We start from the raw sequence: 23,960 nt of genomic DNA on the forward strand, positions 1-23,960 counted from the left end.
AATTGTGTCCAGAGTATTTTCATATCTGTCATGACAATTCCAGCTTTCTGTTACTATAAGTGATCTGGGTTAATCTACTCACAGGGAGCCTCTTATTGTGGTTCAAAATCTTGGACGTTTCGGTCCATGGCTACTCATTCTGTCTTGGAACCTGTGGTGAGACAGAAAGCGTCCCAGTATTTTAAAGAAATTTAGGGGAGCTGGAGATAAGGCCAGCCTATCTACAAAGCAAGTCCGGACAGCCAGGGCTCTGTTACACAGAGAAGCTCTGTCTCAAAAGACTATAATAACAAAAACTAAATTGGATTTATTTCCAGTTTCACCAAATGGGGTGGGGGTGTGATGTGGGTGGGGTATCTACTAGAGAAGACTATTCAGACGTGGGTTTAAGCCAATATAAAGTCTTTATTAGCTGCCCAGCAACTACAACCAGGTATTCAGGACCCAGTGTAGCACTGAGCTTTCTCAGGGTGACCTTTCAGATACAAAATCCGTATTCCTGGTTGACACACTCCATTTGGCAAGAACAGTTAGCCAGAAGTAGAACTACAGAAGCCAAAAAGCAAGGCTAGCATATTTAGAGACTTTCCCAGAACTATGGACTTTGATGGATCAGGCTTTTGTTTTAGTTTTGGCAGGTGGTCCTGTCTGTGTGCTGAGTTTTACAGCCTGAATGGCTCTTCTGTCATGGAGTCGGTTATGCTAAGGTCTGGGGGCCTGTTACAGTTATAAGAGCAAAATTAGGGGATTGTTGGTATGTTTGCTTGTTTGTTTAGTATATGTGTACATGCTTGTGGTGGCCAGAGGACAACCTATGGTGTTAGCCTTGGGAACACTACCGTCTACCTCCTTGAAGATTGGCCAGGGGCTCACAAGTTAAGTTTGAAGCTTACCTCTCTACATATCTCAAAAACAAAGACAAAGACAAAGCAAACAAAATGGATGTTTGAAGAGAAAAGAATCTGGTTTTGTGGCAGGCCAGGAATCCATGAGGAAGAACTTCCAGAAAGGGACTTGACCTGTCACTGACCTTTCTGCAAGCCAATCAATTGAACTTCAATTACCGTGTGGAGTCGGAATGCTGCACCCGGCGAACCCAATTACAATGTATCACCTTAAGCTATCTGAACCCACCCAAACAGCCCTTCCTTGCCCTCTGTGTCTAACCCAACATCCTGTTACCAACAGATAAGCCTTTGAAATGTATTAACTTAAAACTCAAGTTTCCACCAACCCAAAAGGTGAGTGTCAGATGGCATCTGAACGTGACCGGTTTCTCTGCCTCGCTCCACTGCACCTCAGGCTTCTGCCAATGAATCTGAAGGGCATCTTCATTTACAGCTTTCTTTATTCCATTAGCGGTAAAAACAGTGAGACTGCTTCTGCATTAGGACATGGAATTTGGGGTAACCTGAATCTGTGTTTCCAGGACACGATCACTTATTTATTCCCTTGAGGTGAGATTTTTGTTTTCGAAAGCCATCCGAATCCGGGTCCACAGCCCTGTTGCTCTGATGGGTGGGGAATTGAACCTTTTGGAGCCTTTCTTTTTTTTTTTTTTTTTTTTTTTGTTCTTTTTTTTGGAGCTGGGGACCGAACCCAGGGCCTTGCGCTTCCTAGGTAAGCGGAGCCTTTCTTTGTGGGTCGGGTTCAAGACCCAGAGCCCTGCATTCCTGTTGACTGCATTAGAGACAAAGTCTCCCTATGCAGCTCTGGCTCACCTGGAACTCACAAGAGGTCTGACCGTCTTGGCCTCCCAAGTGCTGGGATTAAAGGTGTGAGCCACCAATTCTGGCCCGTAACATGTTACCCAACTTTGCCAAGGCTGCACCTCAATAAAACTGTCCTTTCCCACCAGTCTCTGCTTCCTGGTTTCTTCTGGGAGCAGTATTGGGCTGTTGGACCTCCAGATTCAATAGAAAGAGAGCCTTAGAAATGAAGTCCCACGAATTTTAACTTAAAAAATGAGCCTCAAAAAGGAGACAAAATAACTTCAATGCCCTGATGGGTCATTCACCTCCTCCCGTCATACTTTTGGTATTCATCTGCAGATGGCTGGGCTTCATGGGAAAACATTGCAAGTGGCTAAGCTTCACGGGAAAGACGAAAGGTTCAAGCCGGGAGAAGTTCAAGCTGTCTAGGAGGAAGCTGGAGTAAGACACAGGCAGACCACAGGAAATCTCACCGACTGCTCAGACCACAGAAGGCTCAAATGTCTCTTGGGCAATATTTTGCATACGGATTTGAAAGACTAATGTTTGTTCCTGGAGATCTCTTTGTGGAAAACATAATGCAAAATGATAAATGTAAAGCTGAATGCAAAGATAGAAGGGGTCCGTGCAGGAAACTGACGCGGTTTTTTAGTTTTACACCAAGTAATTCAGGATAAGGAAGCACGCTGAACTAGGCCAGCTGCGCCCTCTAGTGGCTTCTTGGAGGAAGGACTCAGGGAGCTAGAATCCCAGGAACACATACTCTGAATCCAAACAGCCTAGTGAGAGCTTTCTAGAAATGGTCTCGTTAGCCATGATCCTGCTTGGGCGACTCCGGCAGTGTGGTGTTACCGGCGTATAATCAGCATCCAGATAGTTCCTTACAGCTGGACATTTACTTACCCTTCTGAACTTCCACACTCTGTCTGTAAATAAACGGTATTTTTTTTTCCTTTTATTATTTTTTTTTTCCGGAGCTGGGGACCGAACCCAGGGCCTTGTGCTTCCTAGGCAAGCGCTCTACCACTGAGCTAAATCCCCAACCCAGGTATCTTTTTTTTTTAAAGATTTATTCATTTATTATATATAAGTACACTGTAGCTGTCTTCAGACACACCAGAAGAGGGCATCAGATCTCTTTAATGATGGTTGAGAGCCACCATGTGGTTGCTGGGAATTGAACTCAGGACTTCTGGAAGAGCAGTCGGTGCTTTTAACCGCTGAGCCATCTCTCCAGCCCAAATAAACGGTATCTTGATAAGACTAAATGCATACCTATTCCAGAGGATGCTGAAAGGGTGAACATGGTGTTTTCATGGGTTTATTACAGTGTATGGAAACTTACGCATGCTGACATCTTTTTCTGCTTTTGAATCAACTCTTTTGAAGGAAGAGAGGCTTTACTGAGAACTAATGTTCCCCCCAGGAGGAAAAAAAAAAAAGCTGCTTCTGGCCTGCTAGCACACACCTTTAATCCCAGCACTCCCAAGGCAGGCGGATCTCTGTGAGCTCAAGGGCAGTTCAGTCTGCACAAGAAGACCCGGTGTCAAAACTGAATAACCAAGAAAAGACACACGTTAGAGATGCTACAAGACTGGCTGATTAGAACTCCCTAGCAGGGGAGGGGGATATAGCAAGTGGATAGCCAAAGGGCCTTGGGCTACTTATAGTTTCTATAACATCATCAACTTTGCCCATCTCTGCATCTAACCTGACCTCCTTCTGACCGTCAGGTAAACTCTTTTAGAATGCATTATGATCCTTAAGAGACCACTAGCTTCAACCAACCTGAGGGCAAACCCTGTCATCAGATGGTGTAATGATCCGCTCAGGATAGTTGTTGACAATCAGCCGGACTAAGCTAATTAAAAGCTTTAAGTCTATTTTTATGGATAGCCAGACCAAGAGCACGCTCCAAAAAGTCTCTTGGAGCCCAAGCTCAGAGATACAGAGTTTTAAAAGGCAAAAACCGTGACAATACATTATGGTTAGATGAGGGTCAGAGTAACCTTAAAATGTCTGTTCCTGGCACATCATAGTTGTTTTAGACATAACTTGCCAATTATTTTTGTTAATATATCTGGACATAGTCAAGACCATGGAAGTCTCAAATGTGTTGCCAAGGGGAGACATGACCAATAGGGGGAGGGGGTAGAGGGCGGAGAACTGTCTAAGCAAACACAAAATGAAGTCACAAAACGGCTTTCTTAGTCATTTCAATAGCATCTAAGACCTACTGCAGAACCTCATGTGACCTATTTCTCTGATGTTTTTAGCAATATATTTGGTAAATGCTTCCATTCATGACTTCCTTTTGTTCTGTAACTTTAAAAAAAATCGCTTTCACATTGGAACATGTTATTCAGTCAGCCTGAATCTGTGTTCCTAAGCCATGGTCTCTGCTATCTGGCTCAGAATAATCTCTTCGCTTTGAGGTGAGAGCAGTGTTTCCATAGATACTATGTTTCCATAAAGGACCACTGAAGCCCCAGTTACACTGTGCAGAAGGCAGAGGGCTATCCCCTGCAAAGCTCCACAAAACCTCACAGAATAAAGAAGTTTGTTTGTCCATGGACCTTTAGTATCATGGGCTCTAGCAAATGACCTGGCAATTTTGACTGGTCTGTAAAAGCAATAAGCCTTTTTCAGCTCTTGGGTGAGCTTTATCTCAGGAGTCAGGCTGCCAGACACTTGTGCTCACACAAAGCTCACACTGAGTCATCGTCAATCTAGTCTTGACTCACATATTCAAACAATGAACTTCATACATCATGGGGGGGAGGGGGATCAGGCTTGGGTTTTGGTTTTTTTTTTTTTTTTTAGTTTGTTTTGGGATATTTTTGCTTGGTTTGATTTGATTTTTGGGACAAGGTGTCTCTGTATAGGCCTAGCTGCCTTAGAGCTTGCTTTACAGATCAGGTTGGCCCAAATTCAGAGATTCACTTGTACTGGGATTAAAGGCATGTGCCAGTATGTAGTGGCTACAGGTGGTAAATTTTCAAAAGAAACATATCGTAGATTCCCAGGGGGAGAGCTTCAGAGAAAGAAGGCAGACTTCCTGCACAGGAAAAATGGGAAGGCAGTCTTCCTGCACAAAAAAAAAAAAAAAAAAATAGCTGCAGAAGTGTGAAGCCATTGAAGGTCACTCCTGTGGAGTTAATAAGGCATGAGGGGGAACAATTCTGGAGTGTCGGTTTCTTTGAAAAACACAGGAATAGTATGAGGATATGTTTTTGTTTTAATCCCAGGTGTGGGATATGGGGCTGCTTCAGATTATCCACAGCAGCTGACTTTGATTTGCCTCGTGCTCTAGCAGAGGTGCGATTTTACCTCCTGCCAATGGTTTCTACGAGTTGTGTGACATTTGGAATTCTGAGGACTTTTCAGAGGTTATGTAAATGCTAGAGCTGTGATATGTGGGTCGTTTGGCTGCTGTTTTTTGGTGGTGGTCACAGTTTGTTAAGTAGTCGTGACCAAAGAAACAAGAAGAAAAAGGAATTAGTAGGAAAAAAAAGTCACCAAAATTTGACTGCAGGGGAGATGTACTGGTCAGCCCGGTTTTTAATTCCTAAGGTGTCCAGATGCCCCTCTATTTCTATCAGATCCTCATAAATAAATAAACCCTTAGAGACAGACTGTGACCAAGCCGGAATGCTCCTGTGGGGAGAAAAAGATAAGGATACAACGGCTCCCCCATCTGTCATCCCTGACCTCTGGCCAGGGCGGAACAAACACTATGGTATCTCTGGCCTCTTACAGACACAAAGCTGCCACTGAGGACATTTCTGGCTTTTAGTAAAGGAAAACACGATTCCGTTGCAGGATTTTCTACCCTTACCTGCCCAGCCACTTCTGTCTCCTGTCCTCATCACAGGCTTTAGGAAGAGTCATTGCATGAATGAATGGCCCAGAGCTTGAATGAATGGCCCAGAGCTTCTTAGTCTTTCCTCAAGCTTGTGTCGTCTGGGAAGAGAGAACCTCAACTGAGGAAATGCCTACATCAGATTGGCCTACAGGCAAGTCCACACAGCATTTTCTTGCTTAAAGTTGAGGTGGCAGGACCCAGTTCACACAGGCAGTACCACCCTATGCAGACGGTCCTGGGTTATATAAGAAAGAATGCTGAGTAAGCCAGAGGGAAGGGAACATGTCAGTAAGTATTGTTCCCCTATGGCCTGCCTCTGCTTCAGCTCCCGCCTTCAGGTTCCTTCCCCTTGTGAGTTCCTGCTTTGACTTTCCTTAAAGATGGACGGTGACCAGGACATATACATCAAATAAGCCTTCCTGAAATGCTCAGTGTTTTATCACAGCGATTGAAAGCAAACTAGAACAGATGCCCTCAACACAAATGTGAGGCAGACAGGACCAAACGAACGACATTTTTTTTTTAAGATTTATTTATTATATATAAGTACACTGTAGCTGTCTTCAGACACACCAGAAGAGGGCATCAGATCCCATTATGGATGGTTGTGAGCCACCATGTGGTTGCTGGAAATTGAACTTAGGACCTCTGGAAGAGCAGTCGGTGCTCTTAACCACTGAGCCATCTCTCCAGCCCCTATCTTAGGGTTTTACTGCTGTGATCAGACACCATGACCAAGGCAACTCTTACAAAGGACAACATTTAATTGGGGCTGGCTTACTGGTTCAGAGGCTCAGTCTATTGTCAAGGTAGGAGCATGGCAGTTGTCCAGGCAGGCATGATGCAGGAGGAGCTGAGAGTTCCACTTCGTGTTCCAAATGCAAATAGAAGACTGACTTCCAAGCTGCTAAGACCAAGGTATTAAAGCCACACTTCCTCCAACAAGACCACATCTCCTAGTGGTGCCCTCCTTGGACCAAGCATATTCAAACCATCACAGCCTCACAACCTGTAAATTTAGTTCCAGGAGATCTGTGCCCTCTTCTGGCCTTAAAGGGTACCTACATATTATCTCTCTCTCTCTCTCTCTCTCTCTCTCTCTCTCTCAAACACACACACACACCCCACCACCACCACCACCAACAATAGTAATAATAATTTTAAATTAATCTTATATAACCACATTTTGATTGCCAAAAAAAAAAAAAAAAAACCATAAATTCAGTGCTTTTCTCTGCTCTTCAAACCTTATTTATAGTTCACCAAGATCCCAGTAACGTCAATTGTGCCCAAGAGTACCCAGACTCAAGCATGGCCTTCCATGGTTGGATCTTTCCGGTCCCTTCAGTTGTATATGAATCTATGTGCACATTTCAAGACACTGACACTTCTTAAGCATGCAGGCCAGGTACATTGTAGAGTGTACTTAGTTTGAAAGGATTTGAATTACCCGCTTCTGGTAGGACGTCACGGTAGTAGCTCTTCTCACGGCATTATACCAAGAAGAATGTGCTATCACTCTATCCTGTTACTGATGGTGTTAATATTGATTCTCTGGACATAGGAGCATCTTTGAGGGAGACTGAAGGGATAGCCCCGTGGCTAAGAACACTTGCTGTCCCTGCAGAGAAGACCTGAATTCAGTTTCCAGCACTAACCTGGAAACTCTAACCACCTATAACTCCAGTTCCGGAAGATACAAAGCCCTCTCCTGGCCTCCGTGGGTATCTGCATGCATATGATGTATAGAAGGTGTTGTGGCTAATGCCTTTATCAGATACCAGCATTCTGGGAGTTCTAGACAGGTCAGGACTACATAGTCAAAACCTGTCTCAAAAAAATAAAAAAATTAAAATAAAATAAATAAACAAAAAAGATCTTCCAGTTGATTTGATGTGTCTTTTCTTTTTCGGTTAACATGTATCTTCTTAAAAATCAAGATGAGATTATGTAGCTATCTGTTACTCTTCCAGTGTAGTTCAGGGGCATTAGTGTCTTTGACCATTCCCACCTGAATAGATTAGATTAGATCTAATCAGATCTAATCAGATGAATCATTAGATTAGAATGATTGACAAAGGGTGCTTGTCTTGTTTAATCCCATCATTTTTCTCCATTTATTAGTTGGATTTATTCAGTGAGGAAGCAGTGATACAAGAATATTGGAGTGTCTTTGAGTTTCAAGGAAGCCTTCCTCTCCTCTGAGGAAGGCTTCCGCTCAGGAGTTAGGGTAGGAGGGTTCTGGTCTCCTGAATTTGAAGAATAAAAATCTTGGGCCACAGAGGGTATCTTAGTCCTTGTTCTATTGCTGTAAAGAGACACCTTGACCACAGTAACTCTTCTAAAGGAAAACATTTAATTGGGTGGCTTGCTTACCATTTCAGAAGTTTGGTCCATTATCAACATGGCAGAGAGCACAGTGCCAGACATAACAAGCGAAGAACTAGAGAAGTAGCTGAGAGCCACATCCTGATCTGCAGTCAAAACCCACCCCCAGTGACACACTTCCTCCAACGAGACCACACCCCCTAATCCTTTTAATCCTTTCAAACAGTTTCAATCCCTGGTAAGTAAGCATTCAAATATGGGGCTAAGCCTATGCGGCTATTCTTATTCACAGGTGGGCACTTAAGAGGGTAGAAGGGAAAACTCCCATGTAGCAGGAGTGGGTCCCAGGAAATGGGGCACCATCAAGCTCTAGCACAGGGTCTTTCATATGGAGAGGTGAGCTGGTCAGTCTAGTTGGCAAAAGCACAAGGTGTGCGAGTGCCTCCTCTCAGTTTTGTCACATACTCAGTTCAGACTCCAGGCAGAGGAGATCTTTAGGAGAAGGTTTAGCAAGGAAGCAAGCACATTCCTCCCGAAACAGCTTTGAGCTCCCAGCCCTATCCCGCCCGTCTGTCTCCTCAGCATCCCTTCTCACCTGACCCCTTCTACCCTCATTGGCTTGCTTAGTTAGTAGGTTTGGTCACACCCACTTAGTCATCCTCCTTAAACGGGATTTCCATTCCTGTGGTCGCAGATGCCCTAGAACAATCTTAATTTGACAATGTTAAGTGCAAAAAACATATGTGCGTATGTGTGCTACATCCGCAGTCCACTAAATCCTTTCATTTTTAAGATTTTTATTATTTTTAATTACATGTATCTCTATCTGAGGACGCAGGAGGCCCTGGATTCTCATGGAACTGAAGGTACAGGAGATTATGGGACACCCATCATGAACACAGGGAAATGAACTCGGGTCCCCTGGAAGAGCAGTATATGGTTTTAACCATTGAGCCATCGTTCCAGCCCAGACTAACTACCTTTTGATGTCACAGAATTTGCTACCACAGGCCAAAAGAAAAGGAGTAGGATGGCAGCCCTCTCCTATCATACTGCCTACTTGCTATTTATTTCTTTGTAGGTACTTTTTACATAGGAGAAGTGCCCCGCTGAGAGAAAAGGAAAGGGGCATCTGCTGCTTCCCTCTGATGCTTCAAGTCACCAAAACATGTCTTGTAGGCTGGAGTAATTTCAGCTATGGCCTGGTTTATGGAAAAGGTGGGTATTTTGCTCTGAGATGGAATAGTGGGAATTAAAGGATATTAGATTGGTCTCGGGACCAGTGATCTAGACTCAGCCCTGAGATTTGTGTCTTTAGGAGCAATTACATCCCAGCTATCCAACACTGAATTCATCCCTTGAGGACAAAACATGGCTATTCATCCTCTTCAAGGAACTCATTGCTACCCACGTGGGGATGAGATCCTTTTCCGCGGGGTTCCTGGCCCTAAGCATAGAAGGGAAAGGTGGGGGGCAGAGATAGGCACAGGGAGCCGTGCCACTGCAGATATTCTGAAGGTCATGAGGTCGCTGGAGAGGGTGCTAGGAAGAACGGAGGTGTGAATAGAAGCTAAATAGTGCAATGGCACTTGGAACAATCTGGAAATGCCAACAGGAAGCTGAGCCCTCTAAGCAGAGAGCTCTGAGCTGTTGCTGTTTGAGCAATGTGTATACAGGCCGCCGAGAGCTTTGGGGTCTGTTCTCTGAATGACTGACTGGTCACAAGCCAGAATTGGCAACCTTCAGTCAGAAGGGCAAGAAGACTAAAGCTGCCTCCCGAAATTTAGGTGTCCAGAGCCTACGGTTAACATCTAAGCAGACCTTAATGAGGACAGCAGTCAACATGCCATGTTAAACGTTTCTCCACGTTTGTTTAGCCTTTTCTTGTGGCTACTTTTATTTTAACACTGTCTTATGATTATTGTTCGTGCAACTAACTTGTGATGATGCCCCCTGGCCACGAGTTTAGATTTGGTACATTACTATCACTTTTTGGTTTTTTTTTTTTTTAATTCTTTTCTTTGTAAATTGATGGTAACGATGATGCGGGGGGGGGGGGGCTCACGCGTGCATGGATGTGTATGTGGTGCCAGGGGCCGCTCATGCATGCCTGGATGTGTATGTGATGCTGGGGGCCGCTCATGTGTGCCTGGATGTGTATATGTGTTGTTGTAAAAATATAAAAATAATACTGAGTATTGTTGTCTTTTACCCCGCTAGGTCCGCACCTCGGTCTCCAGATATCTGCTAGATATCTTGGCGGAAACACATCCCAGCCACACACTTTCCTACACTCAAACCCTCACATAACAGAACACACAACACAATAATCTTAGATCCAATTGGTAAGATATAATTGTCCACTTAAACATACAATGCCCGGTACACATCCATCCCTTGAGAACATTAATAACAACCTGTAAATACACAGAGCAGAATCTTAACATCACCTGCCATCTTGTCCTGCCATGGCTTCTCACCCTCTCCTCTGCCCTGTCTCCTCCTCTCTCCCCTAGCCTCCTCCTCTTTCTTCAAACTTCTCTCCCGCCCATCCTTCCTTCTCCTCCAATGACAGGCCTCCTTCTATCCTGCACCTGCCTCACCTGCGACATCATCCTACATTTCACCCTTTTTGTCTAATTAAAAAAAAACTTTTCTCTCAAATATAAGCTGAGCACAACTACTATCATTTTGTAATTAAGAGCATAAAATATATCTAACACCCAGTCCAACACTATATCAGTTAAACAGAACATTCAGTTATCCATTCCGGCTTAAAATCTGTATTATACCTTGGCTAGCTTGTATATTACCTGATAACTATCCAATAAAATATGTATATTTAGAGTTAAACAGCCTGATAGGCTATGAGACTATAATGTCTTCAACCCCGTCAGAAATCTGGGAATGACCAAATATCTATACACATAGAAAGCCTAACACGGCTTCCAGAACTGAGAGGTTGTAGAGACAAATCTCCATTAGCACAGTCCCCTGTTAGCAACATGTGAGCACAAGTCTTCAGCCTTCTGGCCCAAAATCAACTGACAGACTCTAGAAATGCAGATTTTGAAGGGTTGATCACCCTGTCTTGGCAGAGTTTATCAGTCAACTATTCTGCATAATTTGTCCTTTTCTGGGTAGTATTAGTCTGCAGATGAAACAGGCAGTTTTATCCGGTAGCTGCCTAGACACAAAGTATTGCCTCACCTGGACATAGAGATGTTCAAATTCTTCGTTAAATCCACCAAAGGGTAACTGTTAGGGGCAGATATGTCTCAACAAAAGATAAATAACTTTAAATCTCAAATTTTGTGGATTTCTGACGTTTTTGAAAGCCATCTACCTGTATAAGACAATCTGTACTGTTTTCTTTATATCTTAATAATATCTTGAAAGTTCTCTCAAAAGTCAGTAGTTGGGGTTGGGGATTTAGCTCAGTGGTAGAGCGCTTGCCTAGCAAGCACAAGGCCCTGGGTTTGGTCCCCAGCTCTGAGAAAAAAAGAAAAAAAAAAAAGCTGCTTCTTCTTCTTCGGGAAAACACCAAATGGCGGATGACGCCGGTGCAGCGGGAGGGCCCGGAGGACCCTGGGGCCCAGGATTAGGAGGCCGCGGCGGCTTCCGCGGAGGATTCGGCAGCGGCCTTAGGGGCCGCGGTCGTGGCCGAGGCCGTGGCCGCGGGGCTCGTGGAGGTAAAGCTGAAGACAAGGAGTGGATCCCTGTCACCAAGCTGGGCCGCCTGGTTAAGGACATGAAGATCAAGTCCTTGGAGGAGATCTACCTGTTCTCCCTGCCCATTAAGGAGTCTGAGATTATTGACTTTTTCCTGGGTGCATCTCTAAAGGATGAAGTTCTGAAAATCATGCCAGTGCAGAAGCAGACTCGGGCTGGCCAGCGGACCAGGTTCAAGGCCTTTGTCGCTATTGGGGACTACAATGGCCACGTTGGTCTTGGTGTTAGTGCTCCAAGGAGGTAGCCACTGCCATCCGAGGGGCCATCATCCTGGCCAAGCTTTCGATCGTCCCAGTGCGGAGAGGCTACTGGGGGAACAAGATTGGCAAGCCCCACACTGTGCCATGCAAGGTGACAGGCCGCTGTGGCTCTGTGCTGGTTCGTCTCATCCCTGCCCCCAGAGGCACTGGCATTGTCTCTGCTCCTGTGCCCAAGAAGCTACTGATGATGGCCGGTATAGATGACTGCTACACTTCAGCCAGGGGCTGCACTGCCACCCTGGGCAACTTTGCCAAGGCCACCTTTGATGCCATCTCCAAGACCTACAGCTACCTGACCCCTGACCTCTGGAAAGAGACTGTGTTCACCAAGTCTCCTTATCAGGAATTCACTGACCATCTTGTGAAAACCCACACCAGAGTCTCTGTTCAGAGGACCCAGGCTCCAGCTGTGGCTACCACATAAGGGTTTTTATACAAGAAAAATAAATGAACTAAGTCTGTCAAAAAAAAAAAAAAAAAGTCAGTAGTATATTTGCTATCTGGCCCTTAACTCACATGTGTAATCAACTCAGAAGTTTGTAATGACATCAATAGAAGGACTGGCTCTAAACCTTGTACTTTTAATCTCTTTCAACAAATAAATTCTATATCAAAACAAAGATATGCTGGGTTCGGTCCCCAGCTCCGAAAAAAAGAACCTAAAAAAAAAAAAAAAAAAAAAAAACAAAGATATGATTTTAGCTTAGTTAACAAATAAGATTACGACTGTATAACTCAATCATCTACCTAATTCCTCCTGTTAAATTACAACCAATTTTAAGTATCTCATAAAAACAACTTTAGAATAACCACTTTCAGCCCCCCAAAGTCCAGGGAATTGGGGCGACGACTCCTCTACAACTTCTTCAAGCTGTACATGGGCGTTGAGATATCCTTAGGGGTAGGGAGTAGGAAGAATGAAGCAAATGCTGTAGCAGGATGTGTCCTGACTAGACCCAGCTGAAAGTCCTTGAGACCAGGATCCCAAGTAGGCCATTCTGTAAAATACAACTCTCAAGACAAAAGTTTAGAATCGAGATATCTTTTTGTTTGATTCTCCTGAATAAATTTTTCAGGCGGTCTACCTCTATCAAATCTGATCAGTATGACTCTGTGAGGTTTCCAGAGCCTAATCATACTTTTTAAAAGCACAAAGACAAAATCTTTCTCCCAAAATACTGTGTTCCTTAGTCTGAAACCAGAAAAGCTTGTATCTTGCACTCTCTCCCAGAGTAATAATATAACCATAAAATTCAAAGTCACACCCATCATGAAGACTAAACAATTTTTTATAAAGGAAGTAAGCTAAACATGAGCCTGATAGGCTTTTGTACTCTATGATATCAGGAAATTAACCCGAAATTCCCGTGGAGCCCACGTTAAGAGAATTCAAGCTTCCTGTTGTGGTAAATATCAAAAGTAACCACAAACCCTCGCTAGTCGACATCAACGAGCCATATGGCCTTTAGCGGGGTAATTCATAAAACAAACCAAATACTTTCTATCAATTCCAATATCAATAAGCAACATATCAAACCAGGACTTTAGCCCAAAATATCTCAATCTGTTAAACTCTCTACCCGGAGCCACAGATTTTTCTTTATCCTTAATAACTTCTATAATATATGTCTGCATTCACTCTCCCCGGTGCTACAGACATTAATCACATCTCTCTACTTGGAGTTAGTGACTAATTTTTCCCTATCTAAGTTCCGAACCATAGATGAAAATCTCCACGTGATTCGGGTAATCTCTTTACTCTCCTTAAAACAAACTTAAACACCTTCTATCAATTCTATACCAATAAACAACTTAAAACTCAGGAATTTAACCCAAAATATATCCATCTGTTAAGCTCTCTACCCGGAGCCACAGATTTTTCTTTAACCTTAATAACTTCTAAAATATATGCCTGCATTCACTCTCCCTGGTGTTACAGACATTTCATCACAACTCTCTACTTGGAGTTAGTGACTAATTTTTCCCTAAGTTGTGAACCATGGATGAAAATCCCCACCTGATTCAGGTAATCTCTTTACTCTCGTCTTTCTAAAAACAAACTCAATCACCTTTTAATAATACCTGTAATTAAGAAGTAGCTTGTCTAACTAGGATTTCAACCCAAAATTCCCGTGGAGCCCACGTTAAAAAGAATATGGTATCCTGAAAGACTTTCTAAACAACTTTCTTTAAAAAGCAGCTTTTAATCTCTGACTCTCTGAGCTGCCATTACTTCTCACACAGCAGGGGACCTACAGCCTGCCAGCGCAGGTGGCTTCCCTTTTCTTTGTTTGAATTCCCGCGCTTAAGATATCACATGACTTAACATGGCGCCGGCCTCCTCTTACTTAGAAAATAAAAACTTTCTCTCAACTCTCAGGATTACTAGTGGATTCTTGCCCATCACTTTGGCTCACCATCTGTTGTTGTAAAAATATAAAAATAATAATGGGTATTGTTGTCTTTTACCCCGCTAGGTCCGCACCTCGGTCTCCAGATATCTGCTAGATATCTTGGCGGAAACACATCCCAGCCGCACACTTTCCTACACTCAAACCCTCACATAACAGAACACACAACACAATAATCTTAGATCCAATTGGTAAGATATAATTGTCCACTTAAACATACAATGCCCGGTACACATCCATCCCTTGAGAACATTAATAACAACCTGTAAATACACAGAGCAGAATCTTAACATCACCTGCCATCTTGTCCTGCCACGACTTCTCAGCCCCCTCTCCTCCTCCCGGTCTCTTCTCTCCCCTTGTCTCCTCCTCTTCCTTCAAACTTCTCTCCCGCCCATCCTTCCTTCTCCTCCAATGACAGGCCTCCTTCTATCCTGTACCTGCCTCACCTGTGACATCATCCTACATATGTGGTGCCGCTCACGTGTGCCTGTAGGTGTATGTGAAAGTCAGAGGATAATTTTCAGAAGTCCGTTCTTTCCTTACTGCCAGGTTCCTGGATAGAACTCGGGCCAACAGGGTTGCCCTTGCCCACTGACACATCCTGCTCACCTTTCTCCAATGCCGACATTTTAGAACTAAGAGTTTCTCTCTGTAGGTTGCCCAGGCTGACCTCAAAGTACTGGGCTCAAGAAATCCTCCTGCCTCAGCATCCCAAGTAGCTACAGGTATGTACCACTATACCTAGCTCTCTAAATGTCTTTTTTATATTCCACTTATTTCTATTTTATGTCTATGTATGCTTTGCCCGCTTATGGATTTTTGTACCACCCAAGTGCAGTGTCTTCAGAGGCCAGAAGAGGGCACTGGATCCTCACCCCTGGAACCAAAATTACAGCTACTGTGCGCTAGGGGGTGGTGCTAGGAACTAAATTCTGGTCCTCTGGAAGAGTAGCCTGCGTTCTTAACCACTGTAGCTCTCTAATTTTAACAATGTCAAAAATAATAATGGAATAAAAAGTCATTCTATCTCCTTTCTCAGCTTCTCAGATTGCTTTTATCCTCAACGTTATCCCATAGTCACTGACGCCTCATTTGGGGGCTTTTCTCTGTATATTTCATTTAGCTGGTGTCTTTGCTGGGTCTTAAAGAGATCTCCCCTTTGTCATCTTTTTTTTAAGAGATTATATATATAATTATATATAATATTATTATATAATATTAATTTTTTAATATTATATATAATTATATATTATTATATAATATTAATTTTTAATATTATATAATTATATATTATTATATAATATTAATTTTAATAATATAATTATATAATATTAATTTTTAATATTACATATAATTATATATTATATAATACACATATATGTATATATACATATATATATATATATATATATATATATATATTGTAGCTGTCTTCAGACACACCAGATGGTTGTGAGCCACCTATGGTTGCTGGGATTTGAACTCAGGATCTCTGGAAGAGCAGTCAGTGCTCTTAACCACTGAGCCATCTCTCCAGCCCCTCTTCGTCATCTTATTGGCTGTTCATTCTATCCAGGTGTCCCAGGCATTATAGCTTTCCTATCTTGAAGTTGGATTTGTGCCTCTTCTATGACACTTTGATGCCTTTACTCACAAACAACTGAAACATCTCAAATTGTCATCTATTCAAGTGCGAGGTTTGGTAGAGTTTTGATTTATGCCAACCTCAACCAACAACTAAAATCAATAGAATGAATGTATTCTTTATGTTGCATGAAGTCAAAGGAGAACTCAGTGGGGTCAGCTCTTGTCTTCCACCATATATCACCAAATTCCAGAGAGCCATGCCAGAATGTCCCACAGCAGTGGTGAAACCTCGCCCACCAAAATTCTGTGATGAGCGGGCACCAGCATCTCACCACAAGAAGCAGCCCTGACCATATTTTAAAGAGCCAGCCTCTCCAGCCTTACCTCCACCCAGTACAGCTCTGTCTGTAATCCAGCTCCAGGAAATCTACAGTATATTCCTTTGGCTTCCATGAGTATGCGTGTATGAACACACACACACACACACACACACACACACACATGAACACGAACATACACCCACAGTTAAGGAAATAGAGACCATGAGTTTGAGAGAAATAAGTGGAAAGGGTTGAAAGTAGGGAACGGGATGAAATAATTTTTTGTTTAAAAAAAAAAAAAGAATTGGGCTGGAGAGATGGCTCAGTGGTTAAGAGCACTGACTGCTCTTCCAGAGGTCCTGAGTTCAAATCCCAGCAACCACATGGTGGCTCACAACCATCTGTAATGGGATCCAGTGCCCTCTTCCGGTGTGTCTGAAGACAGTTACAGTGTGCTCATATATAATAAATAAAGAAATTAATAGTTCACGCTTCTAATCTCAGCATTCAGGAGGCAGAGGCAGGAGGATTTCTGTGAGTTTCAGACAAGCCTTGTCTACATAATGAGCTCCAGGACAGCCAGGGTTGCCCCTTCCTCCATCCACAATACTTCCCCAAAACACCTAAGTCCTGTGACTTTGACAAAGCAAAAAAAAAAAAAAAAAGAACTTCCTCCCTATAGCAGTGCTGTTAGCAGTACAGATGAAGGCTGGGTCTTTTAGTAACAAGGGACCAGCTTCTGGTTGCTCTGATCGAGTGTGCACTGTTCACATGGAAGGCTATTATATACTTACACTAGGCTACAAGAACAGGGTCTTTATATTAAACCAGGCTCAGGACATTGCAAATGCTTACTGGTCTAAGTTCTCCTCAGCAAACCAGAAGAAACTGTGTTTCCTCCTGTTTCTTAGAGAAAGAGTAACTTTTATTTATTTCTTTTTTGTGTGTTTGTAGGGGGGCATTCCTGTGGCAGTCAAACTTGTATGAATCAGTTCTCTCTTTCCACCATGTAGGCTTCCGGTGTCAAACACATACCCAGAGGTTTGGTGTAAAATACTTTAACCCACTGAACCAATTCGCCAGTCCTCTTAACACTTAAACAAAAATGTGTGTGAGCAGTAGAAATGTAGTGATTTGGTGAGAAAACAGCGTATCTTCCACCTCACCGGGGATGCTATCCAGATGTAGATGCTAAATTACAAATACACACTGCTATTAATCCTCATCACTCTGAATCCAGCAAAGAACAGACTGTCTTGAAATACACATCATAATATTCTGCCTTAAATACTGAAGACTTAGGGGTAAAAAGAGAACAAGAAGGGCTACTATTAGGTGACCAGAAAGAACGGAGAATGCAGAGAAGGACCCATGAGTTCGTAAAAGAGAATACAAAGCTAATTGTTTTTCTAATTCTAAGTTTTCCATGGAGTTTTCCGGGCTTGTATGTGTACGTGGTAGATAAGTACATAAAAATGTAGTTGACAGTGAACGTGTAAAATCCAAAGTGAAGTTCCACAGTTTCAGAACTTCTGTTCTAATTGCATAGTTCACGGACCTGTGAAGACTCTGGGTTGGGGCAGGTGTTTGGCTACATTAATCTGCTTGCCTGACATTTTTTATTTGCGATTTCTTTGCAGAAAGGATTTTTTTTTAATTCAGGAATAGTCAGAAAACTTGGGCAATTATTTGTTTAGGTCGAGAAGAGATTTTTAGACTAAACCTGGCACGGAGTGGTGTATCCTCAAAAGGTACCGCGACCGCGCTCAGCAAGCTATTCGATGCGCTCGACGCTCTTTCGCTGGCGCCGTAGCACCGCGGTAGGAGTCTGCGCTCTGGGCTCGACTGAGGCTCCCTGGTTGCTCGCGCTTTTCTCTCCTTCTCCAAGATGGCGGCGGTCGGCGGCGCTGAGGCGGGATCCGAGCGAGCCGAGTGAAGGTAGCGGCGAGCGGAGCCCCCACCAGACCCAGCCGGACCCCCACCCCGGGGCGGCAACGGCCCTGCCCGGCCTCCGCCCACCGCTCCGGCCCCCCGACACCGTCCCGGAGGCTCTTCAGGCCCGCCGCGGCCTAGCTCAGGGGCCAAGCCGGGAACTGGAGTAGCGGCCGCAGCCGCCCCGGGGAAGGGGCTGGAGCGGGCCGCAGGAGGAAGGCGGCGGGAGCTGTTCAAACCGGGAAGGCGGGAAAGCTGCGGGGCCGGGAGGGGGCGTGCGGCCGCCCCAGGGACCCGCGGCCCGCGCCGCCCCTCCCCCTGCGCCGCCGTCTGTGCGCTCCGGGGCGCCGGAGGCCGACGGGACGCGGGAACTCGGGTCGGGAGGAGCGCGGCTGGGGACCCCAGGCGCGGGTTACCTGGGGCTGTCAGGAGGAGAGGTCCCGGGCCGACGGGCGGGAGGGCTGGGCGCGCGGCGAGCGGGAGAGGATGCGCGGAGCTCCCTGAGCTGCGCAGAGCTTTGTTGAACTAGCGGTTGCAGCAGACCTGCCGAGGTTAACAAATCGGGGACCCCGGGAACGGTGGTCTTGGGGACTGTGTGGATAAACAATCTCGTATTGTGTGTGTTCTTTGCGTGCGACTCAGTTTGAACATGTCTTAAGTGGAGTCATCTCCATACAGGCCCATTTCCCCCTCCACAACCACTACTTGTAGATTCACTTTAGTTTATATCATACATCAGACAAGATATGTCTACCGCCCACCCTACCCTTGTTTCTAGTACTGGCTGATTCTATTCCCTTGTAGCAAAATAAATTTTTTTAAAAACTGCATCCAAAGTAAAGCCTGTTGATTACGCATGGCTTGTCAAAATTTGGATCGCAGGTCTCGTGGAACCGAGTGTGTTATTAGCCAATCTGTGCTGTGGTCGTGATTACACTTATTAGCATTGCAACGAGAAGATTCAGTGCGCGTTTCTGGCTGTAGAGATCTCTGCAAGTTCCGAAGCTGGCAGGGGCTGGAGTGCTGCTTAGGTAGGTCCTTGGAAAAGGGTGTGGCGAGAAGAACTCCAGGAGATCGGATAAGGAAGGAAACCCACTGAAACAAGAATTCACCTGTGCTACGGTAGAAGTAGCAACAAAATATCAGAATCTGTGGACATCTGGAAGTGTTTCTTCCTTTGACTGCGTGGACTGGCAATCTGAGTTCCTAGAAACAGCCTTGGGGGAAACCCCCATCTGGAGGACAGAGACCTTCCTTGCCCAGTTTACTAGGTGGATTTTCTTTCTCAATTCTCCAATCTGTTCTGGGATGATGATGATGATGATGATACTGTTAGCGATTGCTGGAATAGAGATTACCTCCAAAAAACTCATTTTCTGAAACTTTTTTTTTATAGTTAACACTTTGAATTTCCAAAATAACAAAATTCTACCTTTGAAGATTTTAACTTTTTTCATAATTACTTGGTTATCCCAAAAGCCTGTGCTGAAGGTTGACCTGCAGTTTTACTGTCAAGTGGAATTAAGAGCCTGCTTCTCCTTTCCCATACCCTGAAGAAAAGCCTTGGAAGAGCCCAGCCACCGTGTTCACGTTTTCTAAGCATTCGCTTTCTATATATAATGACGTAAACAGTATTAAACAATGAATGAGCTTTTCTATGCTGTCATGTCTTTGCACACCAAGACAAACACTAACTGTAAGATTATCCTGATCCAAGAAGTTGACAACATTGAATTTTGTAAACTCCAAAATTATGGAATTCAAGAGAATGGATTTTGGCGCCTGTTTTATGTTTGCCAACATTTGATGTAGTTTTCTGATGTGAAAATCAAACCTAAATTTTTCATCTTCATTAACCCTCCCAGTTTACTTCCTACCCCGGAGTCCTCAATTTAATTGGGGTTTATCTAATCTTGTATAAATGTTCCTGAACTCTGCTTTCTTTCACACTGCTGCTTGAGACCTTTTTCCCCTGGTACTGTCTTATGAGTCAGCTACCATGGAACCCTGAGCCACCATTCAGGGCCCGCCAATCTGCCCGGCCTGTGACTAGTCCATAGTAGTTCTCGGTTTCTGGACTTCCCTACATATTGGTGACCTGGACTTGTGTTCAGGGCTCACTCACTCTTCCCATGAGCATCTGGTCTTTGTTTTGAGAAAGTTCCAGTAGTAGCAGGTGTGACCCTAATACAAAAAGCCTGCACATCTGTGTTGACCTGCCTTAAGGAACATTCCCTGATTTTACTTTTCCAAACCATTTTTAAAAATCTACTAGTTTTTTACAGCAGTCAGGAAATAACTTTTCATACCTAGTAAAAAGTTCAGTCAGCTCCCACACCAGTAAGATACTGATTAATTCTGTCTCATCAGTTTTAATGTTCTCAAGGAGGAAAACCTGTTTATGAGTCTCTGAGCCACGCAGTGTGTTTGACCAATACACTTTTAGTGGCTGTATCATGAGACTAAATATGGATGTTGTTGGACTGGGAAGGAAGGGGCATTATTTCTCAAGAATTCTATGCCAAAATTCATCTGGCATGAAAAGCCTGAAACTTCAGTCTAAAATTGTTTTACCTAGTATCAGCCTGTGAAAGCCAAGGGGACCTGTATGGCTTTCTAATAAACTCATCGTTTTTGAACTAGTGAGAATATTGCCCTTGTTTTGTTTGAGAGATTCTCTCTAAATAGTCCTGGAATTCATTATGTCTATCAGGCTGGCCTTGAACTCACAAGATAGCCACTTGTCTCTGCTATCCAAGTGCTGGAATTAAAGGTGTGTGCTACCTGGCAAAAATCGTTGTCTTTAAATGAATGAGTAGCATTTTCAGTGGCCTACCTTCACTCCCTTTTAAGATAACACCAATGGGTTGGAAGTGAAGAACAGTTTCTATTTAAGAAAGTTAAGTAATTAAACACTACAACAGGAAAAACTGGCCATGTGTATCTTGTCTCCTTTTATTCTTATATGAGGCCTGACCCTACGTTCTCTTCATTTCATGAAAAAAGCCCTGTGAACAACCAGCATGCCCGCTCTTTAATAATCAATAGTCCGCTTCCTGTGTATTTACCTCACTCCCTCTTCCTTTACTTTGAGCAAATTCCTTCATTTCACATTTTGTGTTTCTTGGACTTTGAAAACCATGGCAATGCTTTTCTTTGTGTTGTCAACCTTGGCCTACCTATGCATTGTATTTATATGGCTTTTAAACAACATTTTCTGTTATTTTGTTTTGAGACAGTCTCAAAAAAGAGAAATTATGCAAATGTTTTCTGTCCTTAAGGTACTTTAAGGATTTACTTTACAATGCAATATATAACTTTATCATCTTCAAAGTCAATATGGACATCTGAACTTGAATGCCACAAAAGCTTTAAAGAATGGTTCTCAACCTTCCTAATGCTCTGATGGCCCTTTAGTTCCTCGTGTTGTAGTGACTCCTAAGTATAAAATCCTTTTTGTTGCTCCTTTATAACTAATTTTGCTACACTTATGGATGAATATCTGTGTTTTCTGATGGTCGTAGGCAACTCTTGTGAAAGGGTTGTTTGACACAACCCCTCCAAAGATATACCCAACCTATAGGTTGAGACCTGCTGCTTTAAACAGTAAAATATTTAGAACTATGTAAGATGAACTTTTTTTTAAATACCAGTGTTCAGGAGGCAGATGTAGGTGAATAAATTCTAGACCACTCTGATCTATATAGTGAATTTTAGGCCAGCCAAGGTGATATAAGGAGTCCCTGTCTCAAAAGACAAAACCCAATACTTAGAACTTTTAAATTATAGTACTTATTAAATAATGAAAAAAATCTTAAAATCATTAATTTTATCACCAGTGGATGAATGGCATTCTCCATATTTCTTACTAGCCTTGTGAGTGTTGGAAATTTCCATATAGCCAACACATTTGAGAAGTATGCCCATATTTATGGTAAAGTTACTTTGAACAAATTCATAAAGCCCAACAGAATGCAAAGCTTTAAGATTATTAATATCTGTATGTGTGCTGTTTAACTTATGACACAGCAACGCTTACGAGTTCATCAGTCTCATCAGTAGGACTTTGTGGTGTTCCACTATTGGTGTACTCTGTCCTCCTCTGCATCTGGCTTTATCTGTACATCCTGTGACTATGATCGAACCCATGCCTCTGACTTAATGTCAGTTTCTACCCTGTCTTAGTGTCATCAGTCCTGTTGGCATTCCAGAAATTCTCATTAATTTTGGAAGTTTTTTTTAAAACTGAGAAGTATCTTATATTTCTTCAAATGTCAACTTTAAGACATGAGATAACTCCAGTTAAGCTTATCGTCCTCCCTGCAAGTTCAACTCCAGTAAATGCACAGACAGAGGGAGGAGCTGACAAGGCACTCCTGTGTTCCAGTCAGCCTTTGGATTACTTGGAATTTCCACCTGGAAGGTTGCTTCTCCACAGTGATTTCACATTACAGGAAGGTTTTCCTTGTTTGTTTCTCAGACCTGGTCCTGTAGACGGGAAGGAGCCTGGACACAGTGACACAGCACATTCTCAAAGGCCCTGCAGGACCACCATGGCTTATGATGACTCCATGAAGAAAGAAGGTATGACCCCTTACTCAGAAGCATTCCAAAGGGCATAACCTCCTCTTCCGTCCCTGCAGTCCATGGATATAGAGACCAAGACTGGGCACCACAGCCTAGACCAAGTGATGCTCCAGAGGACTGTGTGACACAGCCTCCACACCGTCCCCAGACTGAGCCCATGGACATGAAAACCAGGACAGGGATTCCTACACAAGAGTCCGAAATGAGAGTCTTAGTTTTTGGGGTGATCCCCGCAGCACTCATAGTCCTTGCCAGCTCCAGTGTGCAGGAGTCTGGGACTAGGAACCTTACACTGGACTCCCACAGAGCAGCACAGCACATGAATCCTTACCCTTGTCAGCCTTCCCTCGCAAGTCTGTATCTACCTCCAGATCACTACTAAGAAACCATGTCCGAGGACGCTAGCTTGGAAGCATTGTGTTTTCAGGTTTGAGTCTTGTGCTTGCAGCCAGGTCGGCAGACGTCTTCTTGGCCCTCTGGGTTTAGCCCTGCATCTCAGTGGACGCACTGAGACGTAACCGTAACTTGGAAATGGGGCTGTTGGCCTTTGGTTGTTATGTGCTTTTGTCATTTCCATCCCTAAATGAACCTGTGCTTCCCAGATTGCTTTGATGGTGATCACAGCTTTGAGGACATAGGACTTGCAGCTGGCCGAAGCCAACGAGAAAAGAAGCGGTCTTACAAAGATTTCTTAAGGGAAGAGGAGGAAGTTGCTGCGCAGGTCAGGAGTTCTTCCAAGAAGAAGTCAAAGGTCAGTCCCAGATGTCTGTCAAAGCCGGGATCCCAGAAGAATGGCTCCAAACCGTCCCCTCGCCATCTTATTAGTCGCCAATTCTTCTCTTTAACCACAGGACAGTGATCTGTTCTTCTTGGGGACGGACACACACAAGAAGAAGAGGAAGCACTCCCCCGATGATTTCTACTATGGAGGTGAGCTCGGGGATGGGCTGCAGGGGGGATATGCACAGCTCTGGTTCTTGGAGTCGGGGTAGGGGAAGGGGTCCCAGATATCGCTGACTCAGTGGCCTATTTAACAGGACAGTGGTTCTTGTTCTGAGTGCCGATAAACCAGTGTGGAGGAGGAGAGAGGTGCAGGGCTGGTATTTTGGAGGACTCAGCATAGAAGAACAGTCTTCATTTGTGATACACAAGGTACCAGGTCCCTTCTCCCCTCAACCATCCACTTATCTGTGCCGTTGCTACTTAGCATCCCTTTGCCAGAT

General features: G+C 43.9%; 1 protein-coding gene and 1 pseudogene across 8 annotated transcripts in view; both read left to right on the forward strand.

The window, feature by feature from the left end:
- Positions 1-11,425: 11,425 nt before the first annotated feature.
- Rps2-ps41 (ribosomal protein S2, pseudogene 41) lies at positions 11,426-12,349 on the forward strand (annotated as a pseudogene).
- Positions 12,350-18,079: 5,730 nt separating this feature from the next.
- The window catches only part of Hmgxb4 (HMG-box containing 4), a 38,644-nt gene continuing 32,763 nt past the window's right edge, over positions 18,080-23,960 (forward strand). Inside the window, 5 exon segments of one of the 8 annotated variants that reach the window (NM_001415031.1) lie at positions 18,092-18,156; positions 22,631-22,734; positions 23,340-23,488; positions 23,589-23,667; positions 23,775-23,889. Coding sequence is in view for 4 of the 8 variants with exons in the window: in XM_087594499.1 (XP_087450625.1) it covers positions 22,422-22,734; positions 23,340-23,488; positions 23,589-23,667 (541 nt within the window). In the remaining 4 variants the exon portion in view is untranslated. 8 annotated transcript variants of the gene reach the window in all.

Source organism: Rattus norvegicus, chromosome 19 (genome assembly GCF_021556685.1).
Source record: "Rattus norvegicus strain SHRSP/BbbUtx chromosome 19, alternate assembly SHRSP_T2T, whole genome shotgun sequence".
NCBI classification, from domain to species: Eukaryota; Metazoa; Chordata; class Mammalia; order Rodentia; family Muridae; genus Rattus; species Rattus norvegicus.